This window comes from Bufo bufo, chromosome 3, assembly GCF_905171765.1.
Source record: "Bufo bufo chromosome 3, aBufBuf1.1, whole genome shotgun sequence".
NCBI classification, from domain to species: domain Eukaryota; kingdom Metazoa; phylum Chordata; class Amphibia; order Anura; family Bufonidae; genus Bufo; species Bufo bufo.
Window position 1 is genome coordinate 121,822,329 of NC_053391.1, and position 23,177 is coordinate 121,845,505.

Genomic DNA, 23,177 nt, shown 5'->3' on the forward strand with positions numbered 1-23,177 from the left:
CACAAACCCTTTTTTTAAAAGTGAACAGTAATAGTTATTTAGATTTTTTGAGTACAGTCGTGGCCAAAAGTTTTGAGAATGACACAAATATTAGTTTTCACAAAGTTTGCTGCTAAACTGCTTTTAGATCTTTGTTTCAGTTGTTTCTGTGATGTAGTGAAATATAATTACACGCACTTCATACGTTTCAAAGGCTTTTATCGACAATTACATGACATTTATGCAAAGAGTCAGTATTTGCAGTGTTGGCCCTTCTTTTTCAGGACCTCTGCAATTCGACTGGGCATGCTCTCAATCAACTTCTGGGCTAATTCCTGACTGATAGCAACCCATTCTTTCATAATCACTTCTTGGAGTTTGTCAGAAATAGTGTTTTTTTGTTTGTCCACCCGCCTCTTGAGGATTGACCACAAGTTCTCAATGGGATTAAGATCTGGGGAGTTTCCAGGCCATGGACCCAAAATTTCAACGTTTTGGTCCCCGAGCCACTTAGTTATCACTTTTGCCTTTTAGCACGGTGCTCCATCGTGCTGGAAAATGCATTGTTCTTCACCAAACTGTTGTTGGATTGTTGAAAGAAGTTGCTGTTGGAGGGTGTTTTGGTACCATTCTTTATTCATGGCTGTGTTTTTGGGCAAAATTGTGAGTGAGCCCACTCCCTTGGATGAGAAGCAACCCCACACATGAATGGTCTCAGGATGCTTTACTGTTGGCATGACACAGGACTGATGGTAGCGCTCACCTTTTCTTCCTCGGACAAGACTTTTTACAGATGCCACAAACAATCGGAAAGAGGCTTCATCAGAGAATATGACTTTGCCCCAGTCCTCAGCCGTCCATTCACCATACTTTCTGCAGAAGATCAATCTGTCCCTGATGTTTTTTTTGGATAGAAGTGGCTTCTTTGCTGCCCTTCTTGACACCAGGCCATCTTCCAAAAGTCTTTGCCTCACTGTGCGTGCAGATGCGCTCACACCTGCCTGCTGCCATTCCTGAGCAAGCTCTGCACTGGTGGCACTCCGATCCCGCAGCTGAATCCTCTTTAGGAGACGATCCTGGCGCTTGCTGGACTTTAATGGACGCCCTGAAGCCTTCTTAACAAGAATTGAACCTCTTTCCTTGAAGTTCTTGATGATCCTATAAATTGTTGATTGAGGTGCAATCTTAGTAGCCACAATATCCTTGCCTGTGAAGCCATTTTTATGCAACGCAATGATGGCTGCACGCGTTTCTTTGCAGGCCACCATGGTTAACAATGGAAGAACAATGATTTCAAGCATCACCCTCCTTTTAACATGTCAAGTCTGCCATTTTAACCCAATCAGCCTGACATAATGATCTCCAGCCTTGTGCTCGTCAACATTCTCACCTGAGTTAACAAGACGATTACTGAAATGATCTCAGCAGGTCCTTTAATGACAGCAATGAAATGCAGTGGAAAGTTTTTTTTGGGATTAAGTTAATTTTCATGGCAAAGATGGACTATGCAATTCATCTGATCACTCTTCATAACATTCTGGAGTATATGCAAATTGCTATTATAAAAACTTAAGTAGCAACTTTTCCAATTTCCAATATTTATGTAATTCTCAAAACTTTTGGCCACGACTGTACACACTATAAAAAATGGAAAGTCAATATTCCTTTTAGCCAGTTCAAAATGATTAAACGAAATTGCATTTTGGACAGTGACTTCATATCTCAAAGCGAGACCATCCGCACTAGGTTTCTTTAAAAGGGATACCCCCCAATGGTCATAGAAGCCTCTTACAAAAAGGCTAGTAGCCTATCCAAAGAAGGTTGTCTCACAAAAAACAAAAAAGACACACTGAATACCAGTAAGGCTTAGTTCACATCAGCGTTCAGCCTTTCCATTCTCTTGCTCCGTTATAGGAGAAGGAGAACGGAAAGGACGGATTCTGCACATAACTGATCCTACGGACCTCATAGACTATAATGGGGTCCGTTAGGTTTCCGCTCAGAAGATGATTTTGGAGCGGAGACAAAAGTCCTGCATGCACAACTTTTGTCTCCGCTCCAAAATCATCTTCTGAGCGGAAACCTAACGGACCCCATTATAGTCTATGGGGTCTGTAGGCTCCGTTCGGCTCAGTTATGTGCCGAATCCGTCCTTTCCGTTCTCCTGCTCCTAAACAGAGCAGGAGAACGGAAAGGCTGAACGGTGATGTGAACTCAGCCTAAGAGATGTTATAATATGAACTTTATAACAACATATGGTGATAACCATAACACCATGAGAAGTATATTATCCAAACACTGGTATATATTAAGAAGGAATCCCCATTTGAGGAAAATTCTACCAGCTCAACTGCCCCTTACATTCAGGAGGGCTAAAACCCCAAAAAGTTTTTTGGCACCTAGTAAGCTAAGATCTACTATGCAAAATAATAAATATAAAAAAAGATCTATTGAGGGGGCTAGATTTTAATGACTGTGGGTAGCTTTAAATGTAACCTATCCAGATGTCTTTGTTGCACTACTATTAGCTCGTCTCCCATTTTTTCCAGCAATTCTACTGGAGAATCCTTCCCGATTAAAAATCACCTTGATTGCGGGTCACAAAATAATATATATTTATTGGAGTGCCTGTACGGATTGCAATATATAGGCCGCACGATACAGACCCTTAGAAATAGGCTACATAAACACAGGTCTAACATCAAGAAAAAGTTTTTACAACACAGTGTCTCCCGCCACGCCACTGAACAACATGAGGGGAGTTTCTTGGGCTTCAAAGTGACGCCCATTGAACAAATAGTGAATGATTGTCGTAATATTAGCCAGACCCTAATGAGACGGGAGATGTTTTGGATTTTCAAGCTGAATTGTTTGAATCCAAATGGCCTGAATGAAGCCTTTGAAATAAATTTGGGATAATGAGGTCTGGATGAATATATATTTACATAAAGCATCTAATCCTTTAGTGGCGATTTTAAAATGGCGTCATAACTTGTTTCAATATGTACTATACATTTTTGAGACTTGTTTTATATACGCCTTCAAGTGAACGGGTGTTTCTCTCATTGGAAAACATTAGTTCTACGATGCAAGTGTTTGTTTGTTTATTTAATGATCCAATCAAAGGACATCCTGATAAATATCATTTTAGATATTTTTTTATGTACTTTTATTAACTTTTTTAACTTTATCAACATAATTTTTTTATTTAGGCAATTTTAATTAAGTCATTCCTTGTCCATTCATATAATCATATTTTTAATAATTCCTTTTTAATAATATTTAAAACAATTTATTTCATAATATGTCAAAATATGTGTATATGGGATTTTTTTGCCCTATTTATTTGTGGTAGCATTCTAATACTCAATAGATAGGGGCTCTATTATGGAGCTGATGTCATTTCTATGTTTTTATTAGTTAATCTTTATTTCCCCCCGGTCTACAGAATGGTAATGCTAATAATGTATATATAATTTTTCTGTGCAATTGCCCGCTAGGATGCTCCGTTCTTTCTGCATCCTCTGCCACTGTTTCCACTCGAGCGGCGGGCTTCCTGTGTCTCCCGACACTTGAGCGCCATGTTTCAATGGAGCTAGCGGCATCACATGGTCGCATCGCGGTCACGTGACTCATGAGTGTGATCATGTGTCCCCCGCTCTGTGGAATAAATGCCCTGACAATCGCCAGGGCTAAATAAGACGTTTCCCATCATTGAATTCTTCAATAATCGGGTGCAAATAGATGCATAACATCCGATTGTCCAGGAGATCTACATTTCTATTAATTAATATCTAATTTGTGTTATTTTCTAGGGGTTTTGTCCTGGGGTTACCTCTGAACCCTACACCTCTCTGTGACCTCTGTTTTAGGCGCCTTTTCATGTTTATATATAGCTGTATGTTTGTTCTATAAGCTAAGCAACTGTGTCCACCTGAAGAAGGGGAAGTGTTCCCTGAAACGCATTGTGAAGTGATTCTGCAATAAAAAGGTTTGAAGATTACTACTACCTCTAACTGGTCGGTTCGTTTGCGCCGAAGGATTGTTGTTCCTGTATCTGTAAAATAATTCTCTGTGAGTTTCCAGGCATAGTCATTCAAGGAGATCTACATCCGTGGCTGCACATCGAATGCTCTCTGGGGCAGGGGTGTTGCTAGGGTCTGAAAACATCCGGGGCACAATCCCACTGTGTTGAAATTGCACATTAAACGCATGCTTAAAGGGGTGTTCTGGTTTACGCAAATGAAGTGCAGAACTGCAGACTGCAGTCATTATATAATACAACATTCGGTAAATTTCCAATATCTGTCATGTTTCATTTCCTCACCACTGTAGAAATCTTTGCTTGGGCCCTTTAATATTGATGGGAGTGGACCTTGGGAAACCCCACAGATTATCCCCCCACCCCCCTTGTACTTGTTCCGCAGATCTGCTACTTGCGGGCTGCGCGGGCATGAGTTCAGTCACTTTGGTGCGCAATCCCGTCCTGCGGCGCGTGATCCGGTGAGACCCGTGACCTTCTGCAGCAGGTCTCGCTGGATCATGCGCCGCAGGACCGGATTGCGCACCAAAGTGACTGAACTCATGCCTGCGCAGACCGCAAGTAGCGGATCAGCGGAACAAGTTCAAGGGGGGGTGGGGGGATGATCTGTGGTGGGTTGCCCAGGTCCAATCAATTTTAAAGGGCCCTGGAATAGCCAAATAAATAAATAAAATGCTACCAGGCCAGCATAACAGAGACACTGGACAAAACATCCGGGGCTCAAGCCCCGAATGTTTTGACCTAACGACGCCCCTGCTCTGGGGACTAAATTTATTCCTAACATGTCTTCAGTAGTGTTGTGCTCGTATTACTCGCACAACCTTTTAAGGTGAGCCTCCAATTGGAGTAATTTTCCTAATTACGCATATGTTTTTACCCTATAGTGCACCATTTTCTCAGTTTATTTAGTAAACAACGCCTGAGAATGCGATATCCAGGGGTTATGACCACCCCGTAACCCAGCAATAGTGGCTGTGCTTGCACACTAAAGGACAAACACCATCCTATGCACACTCCCGCTATCTCAGCCACCTGAAAGGGCTGCTCTTTTTTCTACAGTGTGCAAGCACAACAACTGCTGATGGATTGCAGGATGGGATGGTCGTAACCCCTGGAAACGAGCAGTGAATAATGTAATGGAAAAATTAATCCAACCAGCAAAGGAGGCAATATGGACAATCACAGTACATTTAGTAAGTGCCTGGTATTAACTTTATCTACATGATAAAGGCCATTTGCTCAAGTAAGACAACCCCTTTAATGTTTTAAAAGTTTTGAGGTTGTGCTTCTATGGATTGAACTTTATTTTACAGCACATCTCATAGATGCTTGATTGGATTGTGATTTGAGGAAGATTGAGGCAGTCAACACTTTGAACTCTTTGTTCTTCAATCCATTCCCAAAATTTTTTACATTGTGCATTATCCTGGTGAAAGAGACCACTGCCATTAGGGCAGTGGCGTAGCTAGAAATGACTGGGCCCCACAGCAAATTTTTAAAATGGGGCCCCCCTCCCCCAGTAATTTTTTGCAACCCCTTCCATTCATGCCGCCCCCATTCCTGTGGCTAGTAAAGATCGCTCTCTCAGACCAGGCCCGGCAGCTGTTCCATCCGTTTTCTACACTGTCTATACTGTCACTGTATATAATTTCATTGAGCAATACTGTTGAGGGGGCCCTGATAAAATCTTTTAGTCCTCCTCTTCCTGGATGGGCCCCCTTCTGGGTCAGGGCCCCAAAGCAGCTGCTTCCCCTGCTTCCCCTATAGTTACGCCCCTGCATTAGGGAATATAGCTGTTAATATGGTTGGTACTTGTTTAGGTATGTCAAATTAATATCCACATGATTGCCAGGACTAATATATGCCAGAGGAACAATTGCACAGACCATCACATTGCCTCTGCTGGCTTTGTTTCTTCCAATATTGCATCCTGGTGCCCTCTCTTTCCCAGGTAGATGATGCACACATATATGATCATCTACATGATGTAAAAATAAACATGATTCAATAAACCAAGTCTTCTTCTTCCATTGTTTCATAATCCAGATCTGATGATGTTTACATGTCCGTTACAGGCGCATTAGGCTTTGGGGAGCATGGGTACTCTGACCGATCAAAAATTAAACAGCCCCATCCAAAAATCTGTATGTTTTGACCAGTATTAACCTGTTCAGCAATTTGTGCATCAACAAATCTTCTGCTAACCTTTGCTTCAAATAAGTCTTGGGAGCCCATGATCCTGTCTTAGGGTTCACTGGTTGCATTTCTTTTTACCAGTTTTGGGAGTTGTTTTGGAGATGCTCTGCTCCAGTCAAGCTAGCCATAATACTCTGGCCCTTTTTTTTTCACAGTCCTTCAGATCCTTATACACATTTTTCCTGTTCAACTTCAAAAACTGACTTCTTACTTGCTGCCTAACCCCATGGAAGGCACCATTGTATCGAGATGATCAATGTTATTCATATCACCTTATTCAGTAAATAGGAATATGGTTAAAAATTATCCTGCCTACTCTTTCCATAGACCCCTTTAACTTAGGCTTAGATGCTCTATGACAATTACATGCTGGAGGTAACTGGTGAGTTGTTTGTGAGTCAGCCTCATGCTCCTGTAATTTGCCCACTGGCTCCTGGTATTGCCCACATGGCACAGGTAGGTGAGTGTTAGATCCCGAGCTACTTAAGAAACCTTGGCGCGGTGCTCGGGCTCAGACATGTCCTACACCATAGGATATGTTGGCTAATCTCTCAATTTTAAAATCAGTTTGAGGGTTTAGTTAGACCACAGAGTGCACCTGTCTTTGCTATTATTTTTGTTATATTGTTATATTGATTATCACATCCACATAATTTCTATCTTGTGTAGGATGTCTATTGTGGTACTTGTGGTTCGCTGCGGGCATCCTCCACTGTATGCATTTTTGCTGGGGATCGTCATTAGCAACGGGCCACAAGTGCAGGATTTGCTCCCCTATATATACAGTTGCAAGAAAAAATATAAGAACCCTTTGGAATGATATGGATTTCTGCACAAATTAGTCATAAAATGTGATCTGATCTTCATCTAAGTCACAACAATAGACAATCACAGTCTGCTTAAACTAATAACACACAAATAATTAAATGTTACCATGTTTTTATTGAACACACCATGTAAACATTCACAGTGCAGGTGTAAAAAGTATGTGAACCCCTAGACTAATGACATCTCCAAGAGCTAATTGGAGTGAGGTGTCAGCCAACTGGAGTCCAATCAATGAGATGAGCTTGGAGGTGTTGGTTACAGCTGCCCTGCCCTATAAAAAACACACACCAGTTCTGGGTTTGCTTTTCATAAGAAGCATTGCCTGATGTGAATGATGCCTCGCACAAAAGAGCTCTCAGAAGACCTACGATTAAGAATTGTTGACTTGCATAAAGCTGGAAAGGGTTATAAAAGTATCTCCAAAAGCCTTGCTGTTCATCAGTTCACAGTAAGACAAATTGTCTATAAATGGAGAAAGTTCAGCACTGCTGCTACTCTCCCTAGGAGTGGCTGTCCTGTAAAGATGACTGCAAGAGCACAGCGCAGACTGCTCAATGAGGTGAATAAGAATCCTAGAGTGTCAGCTAAAGACTTACAAAAGTCTTTGGCATATGCTAACATCCCTGTTAGCGAATCTACGATACGTAAAACACTAAACAAGAATGGATTTCATGGGAGGATACCACAGAGGAAGCCACTGCTGTCCAAAAAAAAACATTGCTGCACGTTTACAGTTTGCACAAGAGCACCTGGATGTTCCACAGCAGTACTGGCAAAATATTCTGTGTACAGATGAAACCAAAGTTGAGTTGTTTGGAAGAAACACACAACACTATGTGTGGAGAAAAAGAGGCACAGCACACCAACATCAAAACCTCATCCCAACTGTGAAGTATGCTGGTGGGGCCATCATGGTTTGGGGCTGCTTTGCTGCGTCAGGGCCTGGACGGATTGCTATCATCAAAGGAAAAATGAATTCCCAAGTTTATCAAGACATTTTGCAGGAGAACTTAAGACCATCTGTCCACCAGCTGAAGCTCAACAGAAGATGGATGTTGCAACAGGACAACGACCCAAAGCATAGAAGTAAATCAGCAACAGAATGACTTAAACAGAAGAAAATACGCCTTCTGGAATGGCCCAGTCAGAGTCCTGACCTCAACCCGATTGAGATGCTGTGGCATGACCTCAAGAAAGCGATTCACACCAGACATCCCAAGAATATTGCTGAACTGAAACAGTTCTGTAAAGAGGAATGGTCAAGAATTACTCCTGACCGTTGTGCATGTCTGATCTGCAACTACAGGAAACGTTTGGTTGAAGTTATTGCTGCCAAAGGAGGTTCAACCAGTTATTAAATCCAAGGGTTCACATACTTTTTCCACCTGCACTGTGAATGTTTACATGGGGTGTTCAATAAAAACATGTAACATTTAATTATTTGTGTGTTATTAGTTTAAGCAGACTGTGATTTTCTATTGTTGTGACTTAGATGAAGATCAGATCACATTTTATGACCAATTTGTGCAGAAATACATATCATTCCAAAGGGTTCACATACTTTTTCTTGCAACTGTATATGCACAACTGCATGTGGGTTTGAGCACTTCCTGCCTGTTTAATACCACGCCATTCTTTTCAGTTTGTATATATTTAGATGCTCTATGAAATACAAGCAAGCAAGTGATCCTATACCTGGTATGTCAGGTGGCTTGTATGCAACCATGGTAATCTGCTCTGAAAATCATTTGTGGATAATATTTTGTGTTCACTTGTCTATGTTACATTCCACCAACATATTCTCCAGTGCTATATAAAGATTATCATCAAACACTTCAGTCCCTGTCTACAATCTAATTCCCCTGTCTAGAGATGAGCGAATTTCATATTTTGAAACTTGTTCACACTTCGTTTGTTGGTAAAAGCAGAATTGCGTTATGGATTCTGTTACCACGGACCATAACGCAATTCTATGACTGAATGCATAATGGAATGCCTTTAGAGGCATTTTGTTATTTATTCTGTCATAATAGAAGTCTATGCGCTGCATAACGGATCCATCCGGTTTCTGTTATGCAGGGAAGTCCTTCCCTGCATAACGGAAATGGGACGGATCCGTTTTGCGACCCATAGACTTCTATTATGACAAAAGGCATTCCGTTATGCATTCCATCATAGAATTGCGTTATGGTCCGTGGTAACGGAATCCATAACACAATTCACCTTTAACCAACAAACGAAGTGTGAACAAATTTCAAAATATGAAATTCGCTCATCTCCATTCCTGTCTCAAACATACCCACTATAACTCACCAGTATTTTTTAGGATTAAAGCGTGCCTGAGTTAAAAGAAAAAAAGTTTGTATAATGGTGTTGCTTCTTTGTATAATCATAATTGTGAAGGGACAGTTATTTTTTGGCCTCGCTAATGTTTTGTCAGCCATATTATTCCCTGTTTGGACTGCACAGCTAGATGCATTTCACTCAGAACCAAGGGACGTATCCCTTCTGTGAAATATGCCAGCACTTTACTGCTGTGATGTCCTTTCCCTTATTTTCCACTATATTTGTGTTCAACTCTAGAGCTCACAGAACAGATAAGGAGGGAGAAATCACACTGACAAACACACAGTGATGTTCAGAAGCCTTTTAGAACCAATTCTTTTATCAGGCTCACAATCTCAGCTAGCCCTGACATGCCCCCATTTTCTTCTTGTCATGTTCTGTATCTCTGTTACCAGGGACAGATCTTGCCTGACAACATGCAGTGGACTGCAACTTAGTTGGAAGTGGGACCCCTATTGTCGTTTACTTTACAGCCTTTTTTTAAGTGAATGCAGGTATATTTTTTTAAATGAAGTGATTTAGAAATGTGCTATTTACACAATTCTTTATTAAATTAAATGAAATTGCGTAAAAGTACAGTGACTCTTTAAGGGCAGAAATCAAGGAACCCAGAGAAAATCCATACAAACACAATTATAAGGCTGGGGAAACATGGTGATTTTGGGCACGACACAGTCACTCAACCAAAGATTGTCGAGTAGCTGCAACCCCATTCAGTTCGGTGGCTGCGCTGCTACACAGAAATCTGTGGTCGTGCAACGGGTGTCAAGGTCAAGACTGCTGTGTAGCCCCAGCCTAAAAGTCACATCTGCCAAATATGTCTTAGCCACTCTGCTACACAGGGCAACCAATGTCATATAAACCAATTACAGCAGCAAAGCAGACATATTTTTATCCGGAATCGCTTTAATGACATTTGATGGCATAAATCATGTACATTTTGTACATGTACCACATGCTGTCTGGAACTAGTGCCTATAGATTAAGGAAGTTGTTGAGAAAAGTAACTTAAAGGGGTTGTCCAACCTTGAGTAAGTGATGGACTACTCTTAGGATAGGCCATAGGTAGCTCATCATTGTGGATCTGGCACCTGACACCCCCTGTCCAGTGTAGCTCCATCACCAGAAGTTAGCACCAGAACTACATAGCACTCTCAAAACAGTAATTGAGGGAGCTTGCTATTACAGCCCTGCTCCCATTGACTTCAATGGGAGCAGCGCTGTAGTAGTGAGCAACCTCTACTACAAGGTTGACGGTGCTGTGTAGCTCTGACACCATTTAAGAATCGACACCAAACAGCTGATTGGCGGGGTGCAGAGTGTCAGACCCCCACCGATAAGCTACTGATGGCTCCTGAAGATAGGCTATCCCTTACTAAAGGCTGCATGACCCATTCTATATAGATATAGCAGAATGTATTAAGCTATTAATACAGCATAATGCAATGTAAAGCTAATTACTCTATGCTCAGAGTGCCAAAAATGACCCAATTTATGCAAAACCGCAACCTTTATTTACCTTGCTAATCCAGGAAGTATTTCTGTGGCAATAAAGTCAATGAAGGCAGCTATAACTCCCCACATCTGGAGACCTGATACTACAGCATGCACTTCTTTCATATGCTCCACTAAAATGAGTAAAGAAAATTTGCAATTTGCAAGAAAACAATAGTGTTTTACATTGCTTGTTATGCTGGCCATACTTCAGATAAAAGTTAACTGGAATAGATGATTTTAGAAGTTTTCAGCCAACTTTCATCTGATGGCCAAAGGCAGACTCTTGTCTGCCAAAGATGAAATCAGCCATGCTAGAAATCTTTGTCCGTTGTTGGACTAAACTGTTCGGCCTATCATTTGCAACTGCGATCAAGGAACAGGGAGTAAGCTTTTTTAAAAACTGACTCCCTGGTCAGCCAGTTTAGTCTGTTATGAAGCTGATCGTTGTCTGAAATGTATGGCCAGCTTTGATGTTGATCTGACGAGCAGAAACCATGAGAACAGATACAAATCAATCTCTGGAAGTAAATATTTCTTTTTATTAATTAGACAACTGATGAGGCACTTTGATCATCGGAATAAATCTGGTCTCCATGATGACGTGTTGTTCTAGATCTCCTTATTACTCCTGGTCTTTCTCTTCACCATGGGTGATAACATAACATAGATTCTTGTAATCCAGGTTACCAGCAACATCTGGACGGAATGATTTAAACATCTGGCTGATCTAGAAGATAAATGTGAAATAAGGTTACGTTAAAACTCAGTAAAATCTTTATAATATCTGGTTTTCGTGATTTCTGCAACTTCAGTTGTGCAATCCCATCCAATGTGGGACACATGTGTGAAGCTGGCAAATATTGCTTGTGTTCCATTGTTCAAAGAAATATCTCTCTGGCACCAGTTTTATTGTCCATGCAATCAAAGTTTACTGTCTCCCATGCTAGAAGAATTCTACTCATCATCATCTTCATCAAAAAACAACATGTATTAAATCATAGTTAATACATATGTAGTACAGTGCATTTCTTTAGATGCACAGTCCAAAACTTGGCTTGCCTGTTTGCATCAGGGGCATAACTAGCGATAGACTGGTAAGACATGTGCCTTGGGTGCTGAGTGCCCAAGAGAGAAATGCCAAAAAGCAGGGCTGGCATTGTGGGGAGAAAACTGAGCAATTGCCCAGATCCACCATTCCCTAAAGGAAAGGGCACTGGTGTTCCAGATCCTGGCGAAGCACAATTTTCAACTGCATTTATGTCCCCAGGGCACGGATACAGCTGAAACCTATGTTAAAGCAAAGATCCATAAACTCCTGACTTTATCTATGTGATGGCTAACCTCCGGCACTCCAGCTGTTGTAAAACTATGACTCCCAAGATGTACACTTGCTTTGCTGTTCTCAGAACTCCATAGAAATTAATAGAGCATGCTGGGAGTCATAGTTTCACCAGAGCTGGCGTGCCGGAGGTTATCCATAGGCCAGGTCAGATATGTTATTAATGATCAACTTGCAGGATAACAGGCTGAACTGGATGGACAGATGTCTTTTTTCAGCCTTCTAAACTATGTTACTGTGTTTGGCACTTAGGCCCCTTTCACACGGGCGAGTATTCCGCGCGGGTGCAATGCGTGAGGTGAACGCATTGCACGCGCACTGAATCCTGACCCATTAATTTCTATGGGGCTGTGCACATGAGCTGTGATTTTCACGCATCACTTGTGCGTTGCGTGAAAATCGCAGCAAGCTCTATATTCAGCGTTTTTCACGCAACGCAGGCCCCATAGAAGTGAATGGGGCCGCGTGAAAATAGCAAGCATCCACAAGCAAGTGCGGATGAGACCCGATCTGTATTATTTTCCCTTATAACATGGTTATAAAGGAAAATAATAGCATTCTGAATACAGAATGCAAAGTAAAATAGTGATGGAGGGGTTAAAAAAATAATAATTTAACTCACTGAGTCCACTTGATCGCGTAGTTGCGGATCTCTGTCTTCTTCTGTAATGTTGAGCTGCCGGGTAAGGACCTGTGGTGACGTCACATCACATGATCCAATCACATGGTCCCTCACCATGGTGATGAACCATGTGATTGGACCATGTGATGAGCACAGTGACGTCATCAAAGGTCCTATTCCTGTGCACAGCAAGTGGATTAAGGTGAGTTAAAAAAATTTATATTTTTTTTAACCCCTCCAGCCCTATTTTACTAAGCATTCTTTATGAAGAATGCTAATATTTTCCCTTATAACCATGTTATAAGGGAAAATAATACAATCTACAGAACACCGATCCCAAGCCCGAACTTCTGTGAAGAATTTCGGGTTTGGGTACCAAACATGCCTATTTTTCTCACGCGCGTGCAAAACGCATTACAATGTTTTGCACTCGCGAGGGAAAGATCGCGCATTTTCCTGCAACGCACCCGCATCTTATCCGGGCAAAAAACATGACGCCCGTGTGAAAGAGGCCTTTGGGTGGCTGCACACGTTGTGGATTGCGCATGGTTCTTCCGCTCGGATTTCGTGTGGAAAAACCACAGGGTAATACAGTACTAGCAAAGTCTATGAGATTAGACAAATCTCATGTACACCTGGAGTAAAGGAAAACTTGTTTAGTTGCCCATAGCAACCAATCAGATTCCACCTTTCATTTTCCAAAGGAGCTGTGGTGAAATCTAATTGGTTGCTATGGGCAACTAAGCCAGTTTTCCTTTGCACCAGTTTTGATAAATCTCACCCTTTGCTATTTTCTTATGTGCAGATATTGACCTGTTGTGCGGTTTTATAATCTGCAGCATGTGAATTGTATTCTTTTTTTTATTTTTTTATTTTTTTTTAATGTGTGTGGATTTCACAAACACAGAAATCTGTATCAAATCCCCACCAAAAACGCACCAAAGCCGTGTTGTGGATTTTTGAGTTTTTTTGTGCAGTTTTGGTGCAGATTTCTTTCACATTTTCTACACACAAATCTGCACCATGTGCAGGTACCCTAAGGGGCATTGAAAAAAAAAAATCACTGTTTGGGGTACAAAAGGTGACGCTATTACTTTGTGGGCACTTTTGCTGTATGGTATAGTATTATGATCTGGGCCACAGATAACATCTGGGGCACAATATAAGGAAACTAACTGTATGACACTATTATATTTGGGGGCAATATCTGGCACAACAGTTTTCAGAGGTATTGTCTATGCGGCACTCTTGTTTTGGGGGTAACTATAGTTCTGACACTATTATTTCTATAATACAGTAGTTAGGGACACTGGGCAACACAGTATGTAAGGAAGATGTAATATACACATGTTTACTGCATATTGGGGCAGAAGATATATTAAGATTATCTTTGATGTTGTTTTAGAAAGTTGTAAAGGGAAGATGCGACAAGACGCTTGCCCTGGAAACTATGCCCATAGTGTAGTGGGCATGCCAGGGTACTGCCAGCTCAGCGACCACTCAAGTGAATGAAGCTGAGCTGCAGCACATATGCACCAAACCCTAGACAGTGGACAGAGCCTTCCATTTAATGTATAGTTTCTAGTGCCGGAAGCTGCCCCAAACAGCTAATCAGTGAGGGTACTGGGTGTCTGTCCTGAGGATAGGCCATCAATATCATGGAAACCTGGTTTAACTCTGTGTTATAAAAACTCTTGTCAAGGTTAGGCTACTTTCACACTTTCACACTCGCGTTTTGTGCGGATCCGTCATGGACGGATCCGTTCAGATAATACAACCATCTGCATCCGTTCAGAACAGATCCGTATTCTCTTTATCATAGCCAAGACTGATCCGTCTTGACCACCATTGAAAGTCAATGGAGGACAGATTGTTCTATTGTGCTAGATTGTGTCAGTGAAAACGGATCCGTCCCCATTGACTTACATTGTGTGTCAGAACGGATCAGATCGTTTGGCTCAGTTTCATCAGACGGACACCGAAACGTTTTGGTGTCCGTGTCCAAAGTGGAATGGAGACTGAACTGATGCAAACTGATGCATTCTGAGCGGATCCTTTTCCATTCAGAATGCATTAGAGCAAAACTGATCCGTTTTGGACCATTTGTGAGAGCCCTGAATGGATTTCACAAACGGAAAGCCAAAACGCGAGTGTGAAAGTAGACTTACTCAGTTATAGAGTGCTTTTGGGTTGTGACAGCATTTAAAAATTCATTTAGCACATTGCTAGCACTTCATGCTACATCAAGTTTCTTACCAATTTAGAAATCAAACCACTGTGCTCTTCTCTCCTTTTTTGAGTTTGGCATAGCAGAAGGGGCGTGTGACTTAAAAGGGGTTCTGTACCTTTTTATTACTGATGATCTATCCTTTGGATTAGTAAATCTGCCCACTACTATAAAATATATTATAGTATACTCTATAGTATATTATACTGTACTATTACATAGTATATTTAAGAGTTATATGAGTGTTTTGAATAAAAATGTTGGTTTTGTAAACAAGAGATCTATAGCATCACAATAGATGATTCATGGCCTATTCTATATCTAGTGGTAGATAGAATGTGTCGGCAGATAAGAACCTTTTGGCCCATCTAGTCTGCCCAATATACTGAATACTATGGATAGCCCCCGGCCCTATCTTATATGAAGGATGGCCTTATGCCTATCCCATGCATGCTTAAACCCCTTCACTGTATTTGCAGCTACCACTTCTGCAGATCCGTTAATAAAATATGCCAGATAATAAAACCAAAAAAGAATCATACCTCTTCCTGGCTAAATCTATCCGCTTGAGTTGTGAGCATTTCTCTGATACTAGAACATAAAAAAGACAAATCAGATTACCAGAAATATGAAAAAAAAACATGGCATTTCAGTACAATTGTGTAACGGACAGGGTGTGTGGAACCACTGGGCCAACTAATTGGTTTCACTTCGGTCTAGACTTAACATCTTTAACCTGACACTCTCCTGGTTTTCGCCCTTTAACCCCTATACAGAAATCTGGTCTTCACTACCTATTGGAATAGTCTCGGAATAGTCTAGATGGCAGCTGACCTACAAGGGTCAAAGACATTGGTGTGAAGCACCAAGAGAGTAGGACAGAGGCCAGGGCAAGCAGTGTTTGTGCGTATCCATGAAACAAGTCCAAGGTCAGAGCAGGCAGCTAAGGGTCAATATCGTAAAAAGGCAGTAGTCAACACAGGAGGGTCGAGGGGAAATAACTGCAACAGTGCAGTGCGTATATATTTTTCTTGTTGTACTGAAATACGCCCCTATATGCTTTCACCAGAAATAACTGCAACAGAGCAGTGCGTATATATTTTCTTTTTTTTACTTAAAAAACGTCCCTATACGCTTTCACCAGAAATAACTGCAACAGTCCAGTGCGTATCTATTTTTCTTGTTATACTGAAATATACCCCTATACGCTTTCAACAGAAATAACTGCAGAGGTGAAATGCGTATATATTTTTCTTGTCGTACTGAATAAGATACTAAGACATAAGCCACTAAAGGCTTTTCAACATAACACTTGCAGCCCAATAACAAAAAGCTGCAATGACAGAGCTGTCTAATGACTATTTGGATCCCCAAATAATCTTTCCCTTCACTTGTAAATCACTTTCCTATCAATGTCCCTAGCGCCTTCTGACGTCTCTCCCTGCACTAAGATGCTGTGAAAAGATTACTATCCTTTCCCTGCACTTATACATAATTTTTTCTGTCTTTTTTTTTTCACATTGCGAATTGAATTGTTCCTGAAATTCAGATCGAATTCCACTTTGTCAGCTTCAATTCTCTCATCTCTAATAGAGACCACTAGATGGTGAAGCTCTGCATCCTGAAAACCCATGGAGCAGAATCTGGCAGAATAAAAGTTCATATTCTCATTGCTCTTGATGATAAAAGCTTCACAATAGGTATGTTGGTACTGCTCTGACTAGCCCCTAACTAGCTCATTCAACAGTTTAGCATAGTCAAAACTGCTGACAGATTCTTTTGAAGAAAATATAAATCTTCGAACTTGCCCTTTAGTCACTATTCAAAACGCATAACAATCTGTTAATGGTTATATTCCAATTATCATTAGAAAAATGACTGCAATACAGGTGCTTTTATCTGCTCCAGGTATTGTAAGCCTAAGTCATATAGTAACCTTTATCTACGCTGGTTCTTAGTCAGGAACTTGCAAACTAAAGGGTTCATTACTGTTGCTTTTCACAATAACCTAGGGTATATGACCTAAGTTCCATTCAGACAAGCTTAATGCAACCACGTATTAGCAACTGTTACAAGTCTAATGACTCAAACAGTACCAGGGAACTTTGGCATGCTGTTATTTCGGGTCATTAGATCCGCAGCTGGGCTGGGATTTTTGGTGGTTTGAATGAGCCCTAATTGTCATATTTCTGACTTCAATTTCCACATTATTAAATTTTTTTAAATATCCACATAAAATACTCAAAATAAAGTTATTTACTTATAATACTTTGTATTAGTATAAAAGAAAATGAATGAATGGTTACTGATTCATTAGCATCATGTAGTAAACATTGCATACTTACTAATCTGCTTTTATATGACCTTTACTATCAGGATCAAAAATCTTGAAAGCATTTAAGATAGTTTCTTCTGGGTCTGTTCCTACAATAGACATAATTCATGAAACATATGTCTCACATGTTCACATGTGTTCACATCATTTTAACGTCAAGCTAGTCAGTTCCATATCTATCACTCTCCCCAGATGTCTTAAGAAATGAGTTATCTTTGACTAAATGCTCTTCTGTCCGATTTGGCCCAGCCTAAAGAGTCCACAACCATAAATGACTTTAGCACCTTGAAAACTTTAAATTACTGAAAGAGTGGCAGGGCCTGGGGAAAAGCTGTCAAGAAGCAAGGAGTGAAATGAACTTATTAGACAGCCCTATCATTGATGTCTCCCTCAATATTTCCAGTCACTCTGTTTGTTACCTGGAGGGCAATATCATTATTACTTTTTTTTGCTGGATATTGATATGTGTGTGTAAAAGGCAGCTGTAGAGTTAAATGGTTTCTTAAGATGCCAATTGTTAGAGTTGTAATAGCCATAATGTATAGAAACAATTACCTGTCAACCTTAGTCATATAGAAATAATGTAAAAATATATCATAATACTGCATAGCAGATACAGTATGTCATACTAAAATGATTCTGTAGGCCAGAGATCAGCAACCTTCGGCACTCCAGCTGCTGTGAAACCACAACTCCCAGCATGCAAACTTACTCGGCTGTTTTTGTAACTCCCACAGAAGAGAAAGGCAGTTTTGGCGAGAGACAAAAAATGGGGAGAGGCGCTCATAGGGTGGTGGGTATCGATGATACGGTTTACAGAAATGGATGGAGTGTGCTCACCTTTTGGTGTTGTGCGTGTGTGCGCACAACGTCCGTAGGGGCAGGTCCACAGAGAGAGGGAGGGGGGGGTCGGTGCCGCCAGTACCCGTTCGGTCCCTTTGGATGGAGTTGCCAAAACTCCTAGGAACTGTGAAGGAAGTTGTGGGTGGTTTGTGTGCCGGCACACGGTAGGGTACTTCTTTGGCGCACAAAAGACGACCTCAATCGGGGAACGTTTGGTTTAATAGCTGTTTATTGTGCAGTAGACAACGCGTTTCGGAGTTTATAACTCCTTTCTCAAGTCTTAGGGGCGTCGGCAGCAAGAGTGGCCAGAAGGCTGGGAGCCTCTTCTGGTGCGTGCTTGCTGTACAGGGCGCCGCTCTCCACGTGTGTGTCACACACACGTGGAGATCGGCGCCCTGTACAGCAAGCACGCACCAGAAGAGGCTCCCAGCCTTCTGGCCACTCTTGCTGCCGACGCCCCTAAGACTTGAGAAAGGAGTTATAAACTCCGAAACGCGTTGTCTACTGCACAATAAACAGCTATTAAACCAAACGTTCCCCGATTGAGGTCGTCTTTTGTGCGCCAAAGAAGTACCCTACCGTGTGCCGGCACACAAACCACCCACAACAGAAGAGAAAGGAGGATTCTGGGAGTTGTAGATTCAGAACAGCTGGAGTGCCGGAGGTTGCTGATCCCTGCTGTAGGCCATATATAAAATAATAGCAAAGAAACTGTGAAGGCTACTTCATCTACATTGAAAACAGCAGTGTATACACATATACTGTAGTTGAAAAGTATCTACTTTATTACTTTATGAATTTTTTGAAGGCTGCTTTTAGCCATTCATTCTTCTGTGTGTTATAGGCCCTCCTTTTGGCTTCCCTCTGCCCAATGCATGTTTCCAACCAGAGTTTCACTGCTACTTGACTTCTTCTTGTCCAGACTATGGAAGTCAACTAGTACACACGTAGAATTCGAGTATGCATCCATGGTTACTGTAGGCTATTTCATGGGCTATTCCCAGTTCACCTCTTGTTTTTGTTAGATAGATTCCCTCTCTCCAGCCTAGAAGACCATATTGCAAACTTTTTTTTGTCAACTTATCTAAATTCTATCTACAGAAACATTTCCAACCAAGGACTGAGATCCATCTTCCATAATTTTTGCTTTTCAAACAACTGCTCTGGGCGGTCTCCTCAAATAGCTGATCAGTTCCTAGTGTTGGACCACCAGCGATCAGATATTGATAACCTATCCTAAAGATTGGTCATCAGTAAAAAAAACTGTTGGAAAACCTCTAAAGAAAAATGATAATTGAAATATCAGAATAGTAAAACAAAGGGTGTACAATAAGCATAAATAAGGATCACCCGCTAGGTATAAAGGAATAATGGCATCAATAAGAAAATTATTAGCAGTACCATGATCTTATTAAAGGTTTGCCAATTTGTAGATATTAATGAACTATCCATTCACTTGAATGGGACCTGAGCTCCAGTACCCCGACACAGGCACTACACAGTTCTATTGTGTTGTTTCCAGAGCCTACAGTTGCTGTAAACAGCTGATCGGAGGTGGTGTTGGGTGTCATACCCCCACCAATCTCATATTGAAGACCTATCCTGAGGGTAAACAAAAAGGGGCGGATCAGCACATCCCAATGCGCAGGTGCACGTTGCTTGTGGCTGCAAATATATATCTGAAAAACACATAGTGCAACAGCACTCTACAAACCAAATAGAGTAAAAAAGTATATTACATTGTAAATGCTATGCTATGCTAATAACTTAGAGATGCTTAGCAAATACATTTTGTACAAAATCATTTGAGCCCGTCTGCCGCACGCCAAGGCGATCTCTATAAGACGGGTCCTAACACTAAAGCTCACCTGTTATGTGCCATGACAGCGACCATGAAATCCAGGAAGTGCAGGTCCCACATGCATGCTGGGCCCCTTTTGGTTTATATCTGTGTGGTGCCAAAATGGCCTTCATTGAATCCAGGGACTGCAAATACCAGCCTGCATGCTGAGCAGACTATGTACTCATGCTAATTAAAAATCAGCCTGTGAGACAGAAGAGGGGCTACAGGAGTGCACGACCATAGGAGTCACCACAACTCCTATATATAATACTACAAACAAAAAGGGGGGGAGGGGTCAGCACATCCCAATGCGCAGGTGCACGTTGCTTGTGGGACCTGCACTTCCTGGATTTCATGTGTTTTTCAGATCCATCCTGAGGGTAAGTCATCAATATCTACAGACTGGAAAACCCCTTTAATAAGATCATGTTACTGCTAATTATTTTCTTATTGATCCAACGAAAACTCTACTATTGCATACAGTACATCTATATGTTAATAATTAGAGAGAATCACCTGCTAATTACCTTCAGCTACAAGCACAGACGTTGTTACCAATAATCCAGATCAGAAGCAGTGGAGGCAAAGTGGGGGCCCATTTGCATGACCACATCATTGGGCCAATTATGCATGTTCCTACGATTGCTTGTTTCCAATAATGGCCTGGTCTAAATATGCCATTGAACACCCAAAAAACGAGCAAAATGCTTGTTAGTTGGGTGATCCATTTTTTATGCGGCTTATAAAATCATCGCTTGTTAGCAGCACATCATCCTGTTTAAACAGGAAAGTGCTGCAAATAAACTATGAATCTCTATGGGGACGAATGATTGCAGCAGCCATTATTCATCCCAATACAGAATAAGCAATGGAATTTGCCTTATTTGGATCCAATTAATTATTGTTTTCACTAAAGAGGTCATGTATAGTTGTGTAAAGTATAAAGTTCATAAAATGTGTTGGTTGTAGTTTAAACTGTGATGCTGTTTGTGGGGGGTGGGGCAATGTTACCTAAATTACTTTTGTGATTGTACATTGTACCCATCAGATGCCACGTTCATAGCTGATCGCGGCATCTGACATTAATATTACAGTGTAAAATTTTTAAAAAGTTTAAAAAAATCATACTTACCCTCATCCATTTAATTGCGAAGAGCCAGCCGCTGCCATTTTGATTGAAGATCCAGTGAGAAATCTCGCACGGCCCGTGATGACATCATGACGTCAGCCATCATGACGTCACCGTACACGAAATTTCGCGCCTGATCTTCAATCAAGATGGTGGAGGCCGGCTCTTCGCGCTCAAACGGATGATGTGAGTATGATTTAAAAAATTTTTTTTTTACTGCCATTCAGGGAAAATCAATTCATTACCACAAAGCACGAGGAAATTTTGCTTCGTGGAGAATAGAATTTTCCCTGAAATTCGGATCGAATTCTACTTTGTCAGGTTCGATTCGCTCAACACTAATCATATCATTATATCATTTGACAAATTCAAAATAGTTACTAACTGGCATTACAAACAAAACTGCTTTAGGCATCTAAATGCTTGTCATTAATCAGACTAGCCCACCAGAATGTCAATGCACTTTCCCCAGGTTCTGAAAAAAACTCATTTTGAGCTGATTTCATTTCAGACTCATAATTTTACCAAGCTCAACTGTTCCTGATCTCTACAGTCCTAGTCTTTATACACAGTTGAATCACATTATGACCACCAATCAGGGGTGCACCTAGCCTTTCTGCTGCCTGAGGCAAAAACTGAAAGGGCACCCCAACCCCCGATGCCACAAATTGGGTTCGGGTACGGTGCTCAGGCACTGGAGGAATCCTGTTATGGATTCCGTTATAATGGAATATATCGGAATTATATGACGGAATGCAAAATGGAGGCCTTTTAGAGGCATTCTGTTTTGATCCGTCATAATAGAAGTCTATGGCCAAGCATAACGGATCCATCTGGTTAACGTTATGCAGGACTTTGTTTTTCGTCTTGCATAACAGAAACCAGAAAGATCCGTTACACTTGACCATAGACTTCTTTTATGACGGATCAAAACGGAATGACTCTTAAAGGCTTCCGTTTTGTATTCCGTGATAGGATTCCGTTTTATTCCGTTATAACAGAATCCATAACAGGATTCCTCCACGGCCGCAGGGTTTCTTAGTGGTTTGATGATTAGTCTGATTATAAAATACTGGCTTGAAAGTTCTATTTATTTTGTAGCCCTACAATATGTTTATCTAGGCCTATCAAGAGAACAACATAGCTGTCATTCTGTCAGCCATTCCAATCTTCTACCTACTATTATAATGGGATTATACTGGAGATAATCTCTTCCCTTTGCAGCAGTGTCAGAAACTGATATAATTCTCCTGTCCCTTTTAGAGCTTTATATCTCTCTGACCTATGCTTAAGAAGAACAATATTTTGTTTTTAATTTTAATGGCATAACTTTTAAGAAATGAAATAGCAAAAATTATGTTTTCTATGAACAATATGTTTAAAAATTACTCCTTTCTGATTGAAGTATCCTTTTAACTACTAATATGCTTTTGTTGAAATCCAGCACTGTCAGTGATGACATATTCATATGAGCTACAGGCACTTCTAGTTCAGCTGCATATGAGAGGAAGAAGGTGGTCAGAACCCATTCCTAGATTGTGACTTTCTAGGTTCTTTTTTTTTTTTTTTTGTGTGTGTGAATGTTTATTGCAAAAATGTATGTCCTATATATTTTCTGTTATTTTAATGGTATAGCATTGGTAGTAAATTGCAGCTGTAAATGAAAAGTACTGTGTTTCTGGAAAAGATATAACTGATATTTCTGAAAACTGCTACAGCCAAACAGATATGAACTAGTTATCAGCAATAACAGCACTAAAAGTCTGTAATTGGGCACTTAATGGGCTACAGTACTGTTATTAGAGCTAAGCACTACCACTATACTGCTTCCTATAATGACACATTGCTTCTGCCTATTCACTAGCCTGTTGAGCTGGTCAGCCATCATTAATACCAGGAAGGGCAAGAAACATTAACATTTAAAGGGTTTTCTGCTTTAAAAAAAATCCAA

The 23,177-nt window shown here is 40.9% G+C and overlaps 1 protein-coding gene across 1 annotated transcript in view; it reads right to left on the reverse strand.

Moving 5' to 3' along the window:
- Positions 1-11,407: 11,407 nt before the first annotated feature.
- MYL10 (myosin light chain 10) overlaps positions 11,408-23,177 on the reverse strand; it is a 64,012-nt gene continuing 52,242 nt past the window's right edge. The window contains exons 5-7 of the mRNA XM_040421813.1: positions 17,422-17,500; positions 15,619-15,667; positions 11,408-11,615 (exon numbers count right to left, since the gene is read on the reverse strand). Of these exons, the coding sequence (XP_040277747.1) occupies positions 11,511-11,615; positions 15,619-15,667; positions 17,422-17,500 (233 nt within the window). The 3' untranslated portion in view covers positions 11,408-11,510. The remainder of the gene's footprint in view (positions 11,616-15,618; positions 15,668-17,421; positions 17,501-23,177) is intronic.